The sequence below is a fragment of the Somniosus microcephalus genome, chromosome 2 (genome assembly GCF_052327205.1).
Source record: "Somniosus microcephalus isolate GS21.2 chromosome 2, FLI_Smic_1.0, whole genome shotgun sequence".
NCBI lineage: Eukaryota > Metazoa > Chordata > Chondrichthyes > Squaliformes > Somniosidae > Somniosus > Somniosus microcephalus.
The window spans coordinates 160,993,834-161,012,536 of NC_140988.1; the positions used below are offsets into that span (position 1 = coordinate 160,993,834).

The 18,703-nt window shown below is 42.4% G+C and overlaps 1 protein-coding gene across 1 annotated transcript in view; it reads right to left on the bottom strand.

Annotated features, from left to right (window-relative positions):
- wdr1 (WD repeat domain 1) overlaps positions 1 to 18,469 on the bottom strand; it is a 49,526-nt gene extending 31,057 nt beyond the window's left edge. Inside the window, exons 1-4 of the mRNA XM_085965189.1 lie at positions 18,177 to 18,469; positions 7,653 to 7,774; positions 7,478 to 7,568; positions 3,392 to 3,539 (exon numbers count right to left, since the gene is read on the bottom strand). Coding sequence (XP_085821315.1) covers positions 3,392 to 3,539; positions 7,478 to 7,568; positions 7,653 to 7,774; positions 18,177 to 18,192 — 377 coding nt within the window. The 5' untranslated portion in view covers positions 18,193 to 18,469. The remainder of the gene's footprint in view (positions 1 to 3,391; positions 3,540 to 7,477; positions 7,569 to 7,652; positions 7,775 to 18,176) is intronic.
- Between the last annotated feature and the right edge of the window lie 234 nt (positions 18,470 to 18,703).

Here is an 18,703-nt window from a genome sequence, read left to right on the forward strand (position 1 = left end):
TCATAAGATCATGGTTGAACTTCTACATCAACTTCACTTTCCCACCTGATCCCCTAGTGCCTAAAAAGCTATCGATCTCAATTTTAAATATACTCATCGACTGAGCATCAACAGCCCGCTGGGGCAGAAAATTCCAAAGATTCACAACCGCCCGGTGAAGCAATTTCTCATCAGTCCTAAATGGCCAGCCCCTTAGCCAGAGACTATGACCCCCAGTTCTTGACTCTCCAGCCAGGGGAAACAGCCTCTCAGGATCTACCCTATTAAGCTTGCTCAGAATTTTATAAGTTTCAATTACATCACCTCTCATTCTTCTAAACTCCAGAGAATATAGACCCATTCTGTTCAGGACAGCTCTCATCCCAGGAATCAATCCAGTGAACCTTCGTTACACCCACTCTAAAGCAAGTATATCCTTCCTTAGGTAAGGAGACCAAAACTATACACAGTACTCCAGGTGTGGTCTCACCAAAGCCCTACATAATTGCAGCAAGACTTCATTACTCTTATACTCCAACTCCCTTGCAATAAAGGCGAATGTACCATTTGCCTTCCTACTTGCTTACTGTACCTGCATGTTAACTTTGAGATTCATGTACAAGGACACCCAAATCCATCTGAATACCAACATTTAATAATCTCACCTTTTTTAAAAAAGTCTGCTTTTCCATTCTTCCTACCAAAGTGGATAATTTCACACTTCTTGCCCAATCACTTAACCAGTCTGTATCACTTTGCAGCCTCCGAGTGCACCTCACAGCTTACTTTCCCACCTAACTTTTTATCAGCAGCAAGTTTGGATACATTAAACTCGGTCCCCAAGTTATTGAGATTGTAAATAGCCGAGACCCAAGCGCTGATCCTTGCTGTACCCTGCCATTCCGAAAATGACCAGTTATTCCTACTCTCTATTCTGTCAGTCAGTTAACCAATCCTCAATCCATGCTAATACATTACCTCTAATCCCATGAGCCCTTAGCTTGTGTAACAGCCTCATGTGGCACCTTATCGAATGCCTTCTGAAAATTCAAATACTACATCCACTGGTTCCCCTTATCTACCCGGCTAGTTACACCCTCAAAAAACTAGATTTATCAAACATGTTTTCCCTTTCATTAAACTCTGCCCAATTGTTGTGATTTTCCAAGTGCCCTGTTACCATGTGTTTAATAATAGATTCTAGCATTTTTCCTACTACTGACGACAGGCTAACTGCCCTGTAGTTCCCCGTTTTCCCTCTCCCCTTTCTTAGAACAGCAGGGTTATATTTGCTACCGTCCAATCAGCGGGGACCGCTCTTGAATCTAGGGAATTCTGGAAGATCAAAAGCAATACATCCACTATCTCTGCAGCCACCTCTTTTAGACTACCAGGTCCAGGGGAATAGTTGGCTTTTAGTCCAATTAATTTCTCCAGTACTTTTGCTTTACTAATATTAATTACTTTAACTTCCTCATTCTCATTGGACGCTTGGTTCCTCACAATTTCCAGTATGTTTTTTGTCTCTTCTACAGTGAAGACATAACTAATGGGAGGAGGAGGCTCCATGAATATCCCCATCCTCAATAATGGTAGAGCCCACATGAGAGTGCAAAAGACAAGGCTGAAGCGTTTGCAACCATCTTCAGCCAGAAGTGCCAAGTGGATGATCCATATTGGCCTCCTCCGGAGGTCCCCACCATCACAGAAGCCAGTCTTCAGCCAATTCGATTCACTGCACGTGATATCAAGAAATGGCTGAGCGCACTGAATACAGCAAAGGCCACGGGCCCTGACAACACCCCGGCTGTCATGCTGAAGACTCGTGCTCCAGAATTAGCCGCGCCTCTAGCCAAGCTGTTCCAGTACAGCTACAACACTGGCATTGATCTGACAATGTGGAAAACTGTCCAGGTATGTCCTGTCCACAAAAAGCAGGACAAATCCAATCTGACCAATTACCACCCCATCAGTCTACTCTCAATCATCAGCAAAGTGGTGGAAGGTGTCGTCGATGAGCAGTACTTACTCAGCAATAACCTGCTCACTGATGCCCATATTAGTTACGTCATTTTTTTTTTTTTTTTTTTTTTAAAAAAGGGAAATGAGTGACTTAAAAACACAAGTATTCTTTACACATTTCTGCACCATCAACTATCCTTTCTGAACTTTGGTGAATAGTGCTAGGATCAGCACAACAGCTCAGTGCAGTTCCATCCAGTTTTCACTTCCTTCTTGAGAAGTACCAAGCTTTGTGTAACATTTCCCCATAGTGACACATAGTAAAAGCATTAATGAATATTACAGAATGCAGGCTCTTGTAGCTTGACAGGGTTTCCAGTTAATCAGTTCCAAATGACAATTAATTTGTTGATTGGACTGAATATTTCCTACAGAATTCACTTCCATTTTTGGCCCTATATGTAACTGCTGCTAATTCCATAAGATGATCCATATATAGCTGCACTTCTAACTGCTGTCCATGATACATTGTTTAACTGCTGTCCATGATACATTGTTTAATTAAGTGATGACAGTAACAATTTTCTGAGGTGTCTCAATTAAAATTAGTTTTAAAGTATCAGTTTTGATTAATCTAAATCACCGTACTTTGTAATTTCAGAGGTTCACAAGTCACTAATTATATATGCAAATTACTCTTAAGGGTACAGGTCGCAAAAGTACGGGAATATATTTTTCACCTGCTGACTTTGGGACTAATTTCTTAATCATGGGACGTAAATAACTTCCAGGTCTGTGACTCAAAATGCAAGTTTAAAACCTGTGGTTTTACTGGTAATAGAAATGTGCTACCCGACTTCAATTTCCACATTTTGTATGCGGGGCAGGAAGCCCGAATATGAAACTGAATAGGGACCCTTATGTAGTTGATGCCACTACGTAGCATGATGATGAATATAAAAAGAGGCAAAATACTGTGGATGCTAGAAATCTGAAATATAAAACAGAAAATGCTGGAAATACTCAGGTCAGGCAGCATCTGTGGAGTTGAATATAAAGAGTTTGGCAATTGATCATGGAACTAGAAATGTAAAATAAAAATTGTACGATAATTTTTTAAGTACTTTAAAGCTATATTTGCTTCTAGTTCAGTCTTAAAAGCAGCAATTCTCCTCTTTTGGATGGAGGAATTTCTAATAGTAATCTAACAGCTCTCCAGAGAAGCAGTCAGAAGTAAATAGTCCCTATTTAAACAAATATACTTCAGCAATACATTTTATATCATGTTTAGATCGCACACAATACAGTACTTCAATATATATACTAATTTAGCACATATAAAGTAAATGTCAAAAATTATACACTAGTCATTTAGTTCTCTTCATTCTTCCCTTATCCTTGTAACTTCAAGAATGCAGCCTGTTCTTTATCCTACAATTTAAATACTTACTTTTCCTTTCCTTCTCCAGCAACTGCAACCTTTTGGTTGTCTCCAGACCAACAAATATCTTTGATTACTCCAGCAAAGGGTTGGTACTCATACTTGAGTATGTGTTCCTTCTGGGTGGTATCCCAAATTCGAATTTTTCCAGAAACATCTGTCATAATACAAAAAAATTGGTTTAAAAAGAAATACTTGCAGTTATATAGCACCTTGCATGACCACCGGACATCCCAAAGTGCTTTACAGCCATCACAGTACTTTTTGAAGTGTAGTCACTCTTGTAATATAGGAAATGCGGCAGCCAATTTGCACACAGCAAGCTCCCACAAACAGCAATGTGATAATGACCAGATAATCTGTTTTAGTGATGCTTCCTGATTTCATTCCTAACTGCCCTGGCACTCATTTTAAGATTACGCCCCTTTGTTCTGGATTCCCCCAGCAAAGGAAACAGTTCCTCTCTATCTACCCAATCGAATCCTTTTATAATTTCTGTTGTCCATCAGGCCAGTCCTAAAGTCACATATTTCGTACTCCATTTTATCTCATACCCTTCGATAGGCCTGCATGCCAAAAATGTATCATGCACCTGAAATTTGTAAAATCTTTTGGTGCTTCTGCCTCCCTGGGTAGTCTATTCTAGATCATCACCTTCCTGGGTAGTCTATTCTAGATTATTGCTATCCTTGTGTGAATTTATCTGTATACTTACCTTCTCAACTAAGTTTGAATCCATGGCCTTTGTCCTAGAACTTGCATTAATAGGATATTAGTTCTGACGAAGGGTCATCGACTTGAAACATTAACTCGGTTTCTCTCTGCAGATGCTGCCTGACCTGCTGAGTAGTTCCAGCATTTTCTGTTGGCATTACAGGTTTCTAGTCCCATTTATCAACTTAGTCGACCCTCTTTATACCATTGCCACCCTCCCTTCCTATCCCCCCCCCCCCCATCCCATCCCATCCCCCCACCCCCCTCCTATCAAGATAACACATGCAAGGTGGCGGCGAACCAATGCTTCGTACAAATTCATTATAATTTCCTCGGACTTGCATCTTATCCATCTGGTATGGTTTGCCTAGGTATTGTTTGCTTGAAGTTGTTTTTTATTTAAACACAACAGCATATTGTGCGGAGGTTCCAGACCCCACATCTGGAGTACCGCACGCAGTTTTAGTCCCCCTCGCATGGAGGGGATATAGTGGCTTTGCAAAAGTTTCAGAGAGCTACGAGAATGATCCCGAGCTTAAACAAACTTAGTTACTCAGATAGGCTTAAAGAACTGGGTCTATTTACTCAAGAGCAACTTAGACTTAGAGGTTTATAAAATAATGAAAGAGCTGGATAGCACATCTACGGATAAATTATTCCAGTTTGCTTGAGTGGGGAGGACCAAGGGTCATTCGATGTTAAGTGGTTCTTTCTCTCTCTCTTCTCCTCCCTCCTCCCCCCTCCCCCCCCCCCCAAGAGAATCGTGAGCCTCTGGAATGCATTCGCAGCTGGTGCAGTGGGTGCTGACTCGCTGCATGCCTTCAAGGAGGGAGCTGGACCTGATCTTGATTGGGGCAGAGATCAGAAGGCAAGTGGATTAAGAAATAACATGGACCATGTGATCTCCTGAACTGATTTTGATCACCTGAGGGGGTCAGAGAGGAATTTCCCAGAGTATGTTTTCCCTTACTGGCTATTTTGGCTCAATGTTTTTTTCCTACCTTTCCCCCTCCGCCATACTTATACTTGTAGTTTATACTTAATGTAATAACTTACTTTATCTCATCCTCTTCGTTACTTTCCTCCTGATGTAACATTCTATTTTACTATCCCCATGTTAAACTTACTTTCTTAGCCCCTTTCCTGCACCTTCAGAGGCCTGAGGTAGGCAACAGAAATTACTTCATAAAATTTATTTACCTTTTTATAAACTTAAATGACCCTATCTTTCCCAAGACACTCAATGGAATGACTTACTTTAGTTTTTCTTACAAGGATTAGGCTTTTGACAAATTTCCACAAGACAGGATATGTTAAATTCAAAAGCAGTGGGAATTCATGGTAAACCATGGTCATAGATAAGAAACTAGCTGAAGGACAGGAGTGCTCGTTAGGAGCTGCATTGGGGAATTTTGAGTGGAGTGTCCCATTGCTCTGTGTTGAACCACAACAACCGTTTATAATTTACACATAAATGACCTGGATCAAGAAACTCAATGCAAGTGGTCATATCTGCAGATGCACCAAACTAGGAGGGACAGTGGATTTTTAAGAAATGAGGGAATGAGTTGGGCAAAATATGCAAGTGGACAGAACAATGACAGATGAAATTTAATGCAGACAACTGTGAAATATTGCACACAAGAAAAATAGGCATACTCCATGAATCATGTTGAAATAGCCAAGGACAAAATGGAGACACACCCAGAAGTCTTCATAGACTTAACACTAAACACACGCAACTAGTGCAGAGCAGCAAAAAAAGCTAAGTAGATTGTTGAACTACACAGCCAAAACAAAAGAACACAATTCAGAGTAGGTAATCATCAAACCGTACCATACTCTGATCAGACCGCACCTTGAATAGTGCGCCCAGTTCTAGTCATCAAGAAACAAAGGACACCCTGAATTATTGGAGGCAGCGCAGAGAAAAGCCACTAGCCTGATCCCTGGTGTCAAGGGTCTGAGTTATAAGGAAAGACTGGGGAAACTTGTGCTTTTCAGCTTGGAAAGGAAGCATTGGAGAGGTGATTCTAGAGAGATATGATAGTTAAGGGAATGGAAAAGTTAAATGTAGAATATTACTTTAACATTTAATTGAGAGTAGAACAAGGGGACACAGCTTCAGGTTAGTAAAAGGTAACCTGATATCAGGAAATTCTTCTTCACAGAAATGATCAATGTATGGAACAGACTACATGTAGGCAAAAACCCTCGAATCATTTAAGAAACAAATGGATGCTACAATCGGGTTGAATCTTAAGATCTTTCTGGATGGGTGAAGTAAGATGGATTAAATAGCCATCCTCATTTGTAATTATCTTGTGATCAAAAGATGGATCTGAAGCTCCTGATTCAGGGCTCCAATTTACTGAAAGATTTCTATCTACTTAGCAACCAAACGCACCACCATTTTTAAGTATTTAGATCTATCAAGCATGGCCATTTGTTTTATGAGAACTTAAAATAATTCAGTGTTTTACATTTACTTTGAATGCTTTTATTGAGGAAAGATTTGATTTCAAGATCTTTTAGCACCAGTCTTGCTGAGCAGAAGCACCATATTTAAATGTAGATCGAGTGAGGTGTTATTACTTATTTCCCCAAAGATTTTTAAAAGATTTAATTTGTTTAGAGGCAGTGAGATACATGTAGAATAGGTAACAAAGACAGAGCAGTCATTTGCACAAAAAAAGGAGCGAGAGATAAAATGGAGATAGAGAAACAGGCAAGAATACTGAAGATACACTTATTTCCTTCTGTGGGCAGTGTCAGAGCAGGCCAACTATTTTAAAAGACACCAAACTTCTCCACAAAATATATAGCATTTTTGTTTAATTAAAAAGAGAAAATTATCTGCCAAGATTTCTCCTTCCGGTCACACCTGCAAAGCCCAAAGTACATTAAATGTGAAACACTGCTACATTCACTCCAGGAAACAAAATCTTAAGTGTCACAAGCAATTAATTCAGTAATTAAGTCTCAACAAACCAAAGCAATATTTGACATTATACAATAGTATCACACCTCCAAACTTATGCTGTCTCTCTGCAAAACATTGCTCCAGACAAATAAAGTAGGCATTAACTACGACATGCAAAAAAGATTTTAAACACTGGTCAAACAGAGGTTTATCAAGAGGAATCAAGGAACGATAGGATGGCAAAAAGGTAGTTAAGCAATATAATTTTGGGCTGTGAACTATTCTTTTCAATTGAAGGATCTATAATCAAGGTAGGCTTCAACATTAATACTACTATCCCTACAACCAACCATCTACAGTGGTAAACATTTTCTAAATACAGTGCCAGAAAGAAATCCTTGTTTCAATATGCAATGAATGGTGCAATCACAGTTTTGAGTACAGTCCAATTTACATACCTCCTGAAGCGATGTAAAATCCACTAGGAGCATACTGGGCAACCTGAACCTGATGAGCATGCTCAGTGTATATATCTGCAATTCCTGGATTCTGAAACAAGGAAAAAAAATTATATTCTGAATTTATAAAATAAACATACTTGCAAATTAAAAGGAGTAAAAAATGATGTATTACATCAATGTTCCTTATGATGACACTTTTGTTATTGGTGTAAAGAAAGTTGATTCCTTTAGGATCACCTCCAATGACCTTTGAAACACCTCTTTCCACTTGAGGGAGGCAAGCAAACACACTGCCTGGTGAGAAATAAGGAAAAAAATGTAAACATTTAAAAAGACACAGCATCGTAAAATTCTGCAAGAATTTGTCCAAACAAAATGGAAATTTGCAAGACAACCCTTTACTCGATCTGAAATGCCAAGATTGCAGTCTCAATTTTTAATATGAAATATTTGGCAAATACAAATGGGAAACCATGACATTCTTAATTTATTCCACAAGCTATTAAGGTCTTCACGACAGCAGAGAAAGAAAATGTTTGTACAAGCAAGCTATTGGGCCAGAAATTCGCGGCCAGAAGCGTGAGTACGGTCGGGGTACTCATGCATCTGGCCGTTGGAAATGTCGGCGTTCAGCAGGAACAGCGCATGCGGGGAACGCCGGCATTTCCAGACCCGAGGTCTATTCACAGCGCGTGCGACTGCACAGGCAGCGCTTGCGCAGTGAACTTTGTGGATTTCAATGATGGATTCAGTGAGGGTAAGTCTTTAGAAGTTACACTTGAAAGAAGCAAGTGTAAAGTTGTTCATTGGCTGCGGAGGAAGATATATTTTATCGTGGAGCTTCTGAAATGCAATATTTTTGTTTGGGAAAGGGAGGGAAGTTATTTTAAGTAAGTTTTAAAGTTAAAAATATTTTTTTTTTTTTTAAAAAGGATTTTCAGAACGGTCGGTAGAAGGAGCAATTGTGGCTGTGTGAATGGAATGTGAGAATGAGTTATGTATGTATGTCCACATATATTCCTTTACGCATATGTATGTATGTTTTATATTCCTTTACTAATGTGTATGAATGTATGTTTTTAATTATGATTTTCCAATAAGTTACTTTCTCTGAAAGTCATAATTAAATAATACATTCATACACATAAGTAAAGGAATATATACATAACACGCAAAGGAATATATACAGACATACATACTTTCAGAAGCTCCACGATAAGAAATATCTTCCTCCGCAGCCTCTGGAGCAACTGTACCCATGCTTTTTTCATGTGTAAGTTGTAATGACTGGACCTCACTGAAAGCATTAATGAAAGCGGCGAATTATACTGCGCACGCGCTGCCTGTGCAGTCGCACGCATTCTGCCTCTGAACCCCTTCGTTCAGAGGACAGGAAATGCCGGTTTTCCCCACATGCACTGTGCATGCTGAAAACCGGCATTTCATCCGGCCAGATGCGTAAGTACCCCGACCGTACTCGCGCATTTGGAAGGGAATTACTGGGCCAACATTTTACATGTCAATAAAATGAAAAATTTAACAATTGCACGACTTGCCCCCTCGCATCTGCGACTGAGGGTCCAAGGAGGTGCATTGCGCAAGAGGTCATCATCGTACGTATCCTCACACTGTTCCCTTTGGGGAACTGTATGAAGTGGTGGAAGGATTTATGGCCGTGATTAACGCTCATTCCGTGACCATCTTTGAACCAGCCATTAGGGTGGTTAGTCCTATGGCGGGAGGGTTTTACGGGCTCCCACAACCCATCTGAGGGGGGTGGGGCCACCAACACCCACGGACGCAAGTATCCCGCTGGATGTGGCAGCACGGTGGCATAGTGGTTAGCACTGTTGCCTCACAGCGCCAGGGACCCGGGTTCGAATCCGGCCTCGGGCGACTGTCTGTGTGGAGTTTGCACATTCTCCCAGTGTTTGCGTGGGTTTCCTCCGGGTGCTCCGGTTTCCTCCCACAGTCCAAAGATGTGCAGGTTAGGTTGATTGGCTATGATAAATTGACCCTTAGTGTTAGGGGGATTAAATACGTGGGGTTACAGGATAGGGTGGGATATGTGTTGGTGTAGGGGTTACGGGGATCGGGTGGGATATGTGTCGGTGCAGGCTCGATGGGCCGAAATGGCCTCTATCTGCACTGTGGGGTTTCTGTGATTCTGTGATGTCCACCCAGAATTTAAAGTTGGAGCTCAGACTCCACTTGCCGGGACTGTCTGGAGTGGAGTTCAAAACCCTACTCCTTCTGGCCCAGCGGCGGGGATGCTTACTGCTACGCAAAAGGCCCACTCCGCACAAAAGGTGACACCCATACGTTTCCTGCGCCTTTTCCCTCCCCGTGACTGGAGCCCTATGCTGCCATTTCACGTTGCTAATCGGATTGGGCCTTTGTCATAGCGGTAGGGTCCCCGCCGCTGGGCCAGATCAGGGTAGGGTTTCGAACCCCGCTCCAGACAGTCCCGGCAAGTGGAGTCGGAGCTCCGGCTCTAAATTCTGGGTTGACATCCAGTGGGATATTTGCGTCCGTGGGTGTGGGTGGCCCCCCCTCCTTGTATAGCTTGTGGGAGCCCGTAAAACCCTCCCGCCATAGGACTAACCGCCCTAATGGCTGGTTCAAAGATGGTTACGGTCACGGAATGAGCGTTAATCATGGCCATAAATCCTTCCACCACTTCATACAGTTCCCCAAAGGGAACAGTGTGAAGACACGTATGACGACGACATTGCTAAATAAATAAATGGAATTAAAAAAATTCTTTTAGGGCTTTTAAAAGTCTTTAAATTGCTTTAATTCTCTTTAAAACTACTTCAGATTACTCAAAATAATGTAAACATTTAAAAAAGTTTATAAAAGTTACCAAAATCTTCAAAAAACTTCCAAAAACCTATTTAAACTGCTGCTTTGCATGTAAAAATGCTTAGCAGCTTGACAGAAACATTGGGGGCGTGTCCAGTGAAACTGAGACCTCAAGGGGCGTGTCTCACTTACACTGCACGCTCCTGGCTTCGCGCTGGCTGCACTCCTGGGCGGCGTGACGTCATACGCTGCCCGGGATTCTTCTTTTTCAAACACCAAGTCCAGGCGTCCCTGGAGCTGATCGGCAGTAGCGCGGGGTAAGTGCATATACGGGGCTTGCACGCGCGGCAAGCCCCGTTCACCAATTTCTGGCCCATTGTGAGAATAAGGAGTCTTTTAAATAATTACTACAACTGCATAGGGCACGCAAATGCCCTGTACTGTGACCAACCACCATTTTTGAAATTCTATAATATAAATTAATCAGTTGCATATTTCTTTATATATAAATATATATATATATATCTCAGTATTGAGATTCAGCTCAATTTCAAGACTCTGCATTCAGATGCTTTGAGACCTTCATAAACTGGTGGAATAAATTCTATAGGAACAGTAGTGGTGCAGGGAGAGGTATCAACGTGTGTCAGTCAGTCAGTTGATACCACCGTCTCCTCTGGGTCAGAATGATATGGGTTTGAGCTCATGACACTGAAGGAGTGTTACATGGTCACAGGTGCCATCCTTCAGCCAAGATATTAATCTAACGTCCCATTTGCTTCTTAACGATCCTACTTGAAGAGCAGAGAGTTCTCCGGATGTCCTTGGCAACATCCCTGCTTCAGCCAACACCACAAACAGTCAGCTCCTGACCTCATTACAGCCTTGGTCCAAACATGGACAAAAGAGCTGAACTCAAGGTGAGGTGAGAGTGACTGCCCTTGACATCAAGGCAGCATTTGACTGAGTGTGGCATCAAGGAGCCCTGGCAAAACTGAAGTCAATGGGAATCAATGGGAAAACTCTCCATTGGTTGGAATCATACCTAGCACAAAGGAAGTTGACTGGTTGTTGGAGGTCATCAATGACCTTCCCTCCATCACAAGGTCAGAAGTGGGGATGTTCGCTGATGATTGCACACTGTTCAGCACCATTCGAGACTCGTCAGATACTGACGTAGTCCGTGTCCATATGCAGCAAGACCTGGACAACATTCAGACTTGGGCTGACAAGTGGCAAGTAACATTCGCACCACACAAGTGCCAGGCAATGACCATCTCCAACAAGCGAGACTCTAACCATCTCTCCTTGACATTCAATGGCATTACCATCGCTGAATCCCCCACTATCAACATCCTGGGGGTTACCATTGATCAGAAACTGAACTGGACCAGCCATATAAATACTGTGGCTACAAGAGCAGGCCAGAGGCTGGGAATTCTGCGGCAAGTGTCTCACCTCCTGACTCCCCAAAGCCTTTCCACCATCTACAAGGCACAAGTCAGGAGTGTGATGGAATACTCTCCACTTGCCTGGATGAGTGCAGCTCCAACAACACTCAAGAAGCTCGACACCATTCAGGATAAAGCAGCCACTTGATTGGCACTCCATCCACCACCTTCAACATTCACTCCCTCCACCACCGGCGCACTGTGGCTGCAGTGTGTACCATCTACAAGATGCACTGCAGCAACTCGCCAAAGCTCCTTCAACAGCACCTTCCAAACCCACAACCTCTACCACTTAGAAGGACAAGGGCAGCAGACGCATGGGAACATCACCACCTACAAGTTCCCCTCCAAGCCACACACCATCCTGACTTGGACCTGTATCGCCGTTCCTTCACTGTCGCTGGGCCAAAATCCTGGAACTCCCTTCCCAACAGCATTGTGGGTGTACCTACACCATATGGACTGCAGCGGTTCAAGGCAGCAGTTCACCACCATATTCTCAAGGGCAATTAGGGATGGGCACTAAATGCAGGCCTAGCCAGCCAGCGACACCCACATCCTATCAATGAATAAAAAACAGGTCACTCATTGCACTGCTATTTGAGATATGTTGGTTCAAAATGGCTCTCTAGCTACATAAAACATTCCTGCACTTCACTGCGTGAAGCACTGCAATACTAACATGATAAGCTAATATACAAATGCAAGTATTTTAATTCAGTTGATTTAGTTAAGAGTTCTAGAGTTACACAATCCCATTTTCCTAATTTGATAATCAGCTGTGGCTGAGTCAAAAGGTTGTGCGTTCAAGGCCCACTCCAGGAATTTGAACACATAATCTAGACTGACACTTCAGTGCAGTAATGAGGATCTGCTGCACTGTCAGAAGCGCCATTTTCGGATGAGACGCTAAACCAAGGTCCCGCATACCCGCTCAGATGAGGCTTCATTGGTTGTAAAACACTTTGGGACGTCGTGAAAGGCACTATATAAATGCAAGTATTTCTTTTTTTAAGATTTAAGTAAAGTCTAAAAAGTGGACATGCAAAATATTTAGAATATATAGCCACTTGAAAATTAAAAAAAGGCCTGTGGTAGTTATGTAGGTAAATAAACCCCATGAGCCCTGATCTTGCATAGCAACTTTTTATGTGGCACCTTATCAAATGCCTTTTGGAAACTCAAATATACTACATCCACTGGTTCCCCTTTACCTATCCTGCTAGTTACTTCTTCAAAAAAACTCAAATAAATTTGTTAAGTACAATTTCCCTTTCATAAAACAGTGTTACATTTGCAACTTTCCAATCTGCTGGGACCGTTCTAGAATCTAGGGAATTTTGGAAGATCACAACCAATGCATCCACTATCTCTACAGCCACCTCTTTTAGAACCCTAGGATGTAGGCCATCGGGTCCAGGGGATTTGTCGGCTTTTAGTCCCATTAGTTTCTCTAGTACCTTTTCTCTACCTATATTATGTTAAGTTCCTCATCAGGCTCTTTGCTCCCCACCACTTTTGGTATGCTTTTTGTCTCCTACTGTGAAGACAGATACAAAATATTTGTTTAACATTTCTGCCATTTCCTTATTCCCCATAAGAATTTCTCCTGTCTCAGCCTCTAAGGGACCAATGTTTACTTTTGCTACTCTTTTCCTTTTTACATACTTGTAGAAGCTCTTACACTCTGCTTTTATATTACTTGCTAGTTTTTGCTCACATTCTATTTTTCCCACTTTTATCAATTTTTTGGTTATCCTTTGCTGGTTTCTGAAACTCACCCAATTCTCAGGCTTACTACTATCCTTCACAACATTATAAGCTTCTTCTTTCAATCTAATGCTATCCTTAACTTTTTTAGTTAGCCACAGATAGATCACTTTTCCTGTGGAGTTTTTGTTTCTCAATGGAATGTATTTTTGTTGAGAATTATGAAATATTTCTTTAAATGCTAGCCATTGCTTATATACCACTCATACCTATGTAATTGGCTTTAAGTTTAAGACTCTAGTTTCAAACTTAGGCAAGTCACTCTCAAACCAAATGTAAAATTCTATCATATTATGACCACTCTGCCTCAGAGGATCCTTTACTATATGAGATTGCTAATTAACCCTGTCTCATTACAAAATACAAGATTTAAACTAGCCTGTTCCTTGGTTGGTTCCATGACATATTGTTGTAGGAAACTGTCTCGAATGCATTCCATGAACTCATCCTCCAGACTACTTTTGCCAATCTGATTTGTCCAGTCTATGAAGATTGAAGTCCCCCACGATTATTGCATTACCTTTGTTACAAGCTACTTCTATTTCTTGATTAATATTCTGTCCAATGGTATAACTACTGTTAGGGGGCCTATAAACTACTCCCACCAATGTTTTCTGCCCCATGTTATTCCTTATCTCCACCCATACTGATTCTACTTGGACCTTCCAAGCCGAGATCCTTTCCCTCTACTGTCTTTATGTCATCCTTTTTTAATCAGGGCTACCCCCACTCCTTTTCCATTCGGCCTGTCTTCGAAACGTCAACTACCCTGGAATTTTTAGTTCCTAACCTTGGAACGTCTTTGTAACAGCCGTTAGATCAAACGCATTTATCTCTATTTGTGCCACTAGTTCGGCTATCTTGTTATGAATGCTTTGTGCATTCATAACAAGAGCCTTTCATTTACATTTTTTAACCTTTATTTCCCTACTTTGACCTTATTCTCTGCTGCACTGCTACCATTAAACTCTGTCCCTTCCTGTCACACTGCTTATTTTTACCCAAATCGTTACACTGCTCTATTGCTTGGACCTTTCTCTTTAGATTTCTAAATTTCCCCTCACCTGACCCCTCCTCCCACTTTTTAGTTTTTAGACAAATTAAGATCACAAAAGAGCATAGTGACTTGCTATTCCTCCCCCATCATGTTTTGCTACTAATATACTAAACAAGTGTGATGACTACACTCCTACTACCCAAGACAGTTGTAGCAGTTACCCAAAATGGATGATACAGTATTTGGACAAGAAATGGAACTTGTGTGTTTAATCAGAACCCTTTCTTTGCGGAAACTGCTTTTTGCTTACTGATCCATAGGGTTGGCCACATACCCGACGAGCTTTATTAACCCATGAGTGCTCCTATTGAGGTCTAATTACCATACAGATTTGTTTTTTTTAATGCATATACTTGTATACTAGTTACCGTGTGTAGACAAAGGAAGCGTAAGGAATGTGATAGATTTGGACTTTCAAAAATAATTTGATAGACTTGAGATTTGTGAAGATTAAGGCCCATGGTATTAGAGGCTGAATGGTATGGATACAAAATTGGCTGAAGGATACAAGCAAGAGTAGAAGGAAATTAATGTTTCTTATATTGGCTCGGTTTCGCTAGTGGTGAACCCCACAGATCTGCGTCAGGATTTCCTGTTCGTCAAAACACAAATAACGTGAAATGTGCATAAAGACGAATGACAAAATTTGCTGCTAAAACACCAAATTAGAGGGCAGGACAAACTGAAAAAATATGCAGGGCAGGTTAGAAGACAGCAAGACATGTGGCAAATGCAGTCCAATGTAGATAACTAAAGTGATAGAGAGAGAGAGAGAGAACAGAAATATGCCCTAAGCAGTAACATTTGCAATAGAGTGGAAGAGGAGATGTTGCACAACATCTACAACTGATATTTTAGATCTTGCAATGCCGATAACTAAGTTGATAATCGGTTAAAGAATTCACACAATGTGGATAACACGGTTAAGGCTGCATATACTGCCCCTCTCCAGTTGCTCAGAGTTGGTGGGCTACCTTCTCGAACCACTGTAGTCCTTGTGGTGATGGTGTTAGGTAGGGAATTTCAGGTTACAGACCCAGCAATGATGATGGACAGGCAATATATGCCCAGGTCCAAGTCACGGTAGTACATGACTTGAAGAAACATAGAAGATAGGAGCAGGAGTAGGCCATTCGGCCCCTCAAGCCTGCTCCGCCATTCAATTCGATCATGGCTGGTCATCCAAATTCAGTACCCAGTCCCTGCTTTCTCCCCATACCCCTTGATCCCTTTAGCTTTAAGAAATATATTCAACTCCTTCTTGAATATATTTAAAGAATTGGCCTCTACTGCCTTCTGTGGTAGAGAATTCCACAGGTTCACCACTCTCTGGGTGGAAATTCCTCCTCATTTCTGTCCTAAATGGCTTACCCCTTATCCTTAGACTGTGACCCCTGGTTCTGGACTCCCCGACCATCGGAAACATCCTTCCTGCATCTAGTCTGTCCAGTCCCGTCAGAATTTTATAAGTTTCAATGAGATCCCCTCTCATTCATCGAAACTCCAGCGAGTATAAACCCAATCTCTCCTCATACGTCATTCCTGCCATCCCAGGTATCAGCCTGGTGAATCTTCGCTGAACTCCCTCCATGGCAAGAACATCCTTCCTCAGATAAGGCAACCAAAACTGCACACAATACTCAAGATGTGGTCTCACCAAGGCCCTGTACAACTGCAGCAAGACATCCTTGTTCCTGTACTCAAACCCTCTCGCTACGAAGGGCAACATACCATTTGCCTTCTTAACCGCCTGCTGCACCTGCATGCTTACCTTCAGCAACTGGTGCACAAGGACACCCAGGTCTCGTTGCACTTCCCCTTCTCCCAATCTATTGCCATTCAGGTAATAATCTGCCTTCCTGTTTTTGACACCAAAGTGGATAACCTCACATTTATCCATGTTATATTACATCTGCTATGCTTCTGCCCAATCACCCAACCTGTCCAAATCATACTCGAGTTTCACAACATCCTCCTCACAGCACACATGCCCACCCAGCTTTGTCTCGTCTGCAAACTTAAGAGATATTACATCTAGTTCCCTTGTCTAGATCATTAATATATATTCTGAATAGCTGGGGTCCAAGGACCGATCCCTGCGGTACCCCACTAGTCACTGCTTGCCACTCGGAAAAAGACCCGTTTATTCCAACTCTTTGCTATCTGTCTGCCAACCAGTTCTCTATCCAAGTCAATACCTTGCTCCCAATCCCATGTGCCTTAATTTTACACGCTAATCTCTTATGCGGGACCTTATTGAAAGCCTTTTGAAAGTCCAAATACACCACATCCACTGGTCCTCCCTTATCAATTTTATCAGTTACATCCTCAAAAAATTCCAGTAGATTAGTCAAGCACGATTGAAAGGGATGCAGCGTCGATTTTTGTCTGATTAAACTTCTGCCAAGTACTGTAACATTTTTCTACATTAAAAGGTGATATCTGAATGCACGCTGTTGTGTTGTTGGATGTGATACAACTTTTATGCAATGGTTGTAAATAAAGTATCAGTAATAATTTTCAAAGCAAAATTATCACTGACACCTCCTGTGGTAAAATAATAGCTTGCATAGGAGCTTACAATTACTAAGGGGGACACTTTTAAGCTAACTGGATTATTCCTTAATGTTCACATACCTTGTGCAAAATTTGGCATTGCAATAGGGTCTTAAATTTGAATTGCATGTGGTCTGAGACACCAGGTAGCCTGCACTACCAGAAGTGATGCTTTATTCACAGAACATAGAGTCAAAAAACATTTTAACATTGTTAATAACAAACATGTAACCCAAATAGTAGTACCAACGGAAGCAATGGGATACAAGGTAATTCAACTATTAGCAAAAGGAAACGCAATTCAACATTTTCTGGGATGGTTTTACCCAAAAGGAACAGTTCCTGAATTAGGTCGTCGATTATCGAGAAAGTTAATATGCAAGTGTACTTCTACTGTAAATCAATTATACTTAAGATAGATAAAACTAAACCTGCCAAAAAATGAAACAAGCTAGCTCAGGAAAAAAGTGTGCATGAACTTTAATCTGCAAGTGTGCAAATAAAAACTAGGAGGCTCCACTGCATTAACTTTAATCTGCATGGAGGCGGGGGGAAGTGATCTCAAATTATCTACTGAATAAGTCACTAAAATATGTAACTATTCTCGTGAGACCTGTCCCTTTCTGTATATATTTCGGTTTACAAAAAAGGAATATACAAGCGCGGAAAAGGCAAGGACACTTGTTAACTCCCTAATCCCAGTTTACTGAATCTGCTGACCAATCCAAGAAATACACCCTTTCTTTGGGCTACTCCAGAATTAGAGGAAACGCTGCGTTGACAGGAATGCAATTGTCAAGTTTGAACCAGTTTAAAACGAGAGAGAAAAAATAAGAAAGGAGAAGTGCAAACCCGGCCGAGAGAAAAAAAGAGAGCGCGCGCGATGGGCGAGGCCCGGGATTTTGTATCCCTGCTCGGACTCCTGAAAGATCCCCGGGCCCAGCACTCGGACACGGACAGGGCCGCCCTCGCTGCTCAGAGCCACGGCTGCAGAAATAAACCCCGGTCTGTCACCTCCCTCCCTTCCTCGCCCGCTCGCTCGGCCGGAACCACTTACTCAGTTCGTGAGGCATCGCCGCTCGACGAGTCGCACAGTCGGCGCGCCGGTAGACCGAGGAGAGGGAGAGGGAGACGGGGCGAAACCGCGAGCTGGTGCTGCCTCACTCAGCAACCGTCCCTTCAAACAAGCGTCCTCCGCACCCGGCCTCCTCTCCCGGCAGATTCACAGACAGAGCGCAGAGAGCGAGTGAACACACACCAACCCGGAAACAGGCGCTCGCTCGCTGCCGCGACGCTTTGACCATATATAGTCAAAGCTGCTCGCTCCGCCGCCGCCCGACCAGGAACCGCCGCCTCCTCCATCGTCTGACGTCGGAGGAGTGAGGTCAGCGCGCACCGACATCACGGCGCAGCTCCCGGGCAACCCCCGCGCGAGCCAGGGAGAGAGGCACAGCGCGTGCCCGCTCGCCAATCAGGGCTGGAATATTGGAAGACCAGCCCGGGTGCTTGTTTTGCTGCGATGTCAGTTCTAAGAACAAGGGGGATGAAATTCCACAGGGATCCCCATGCTGTTTCCGAGAGCTT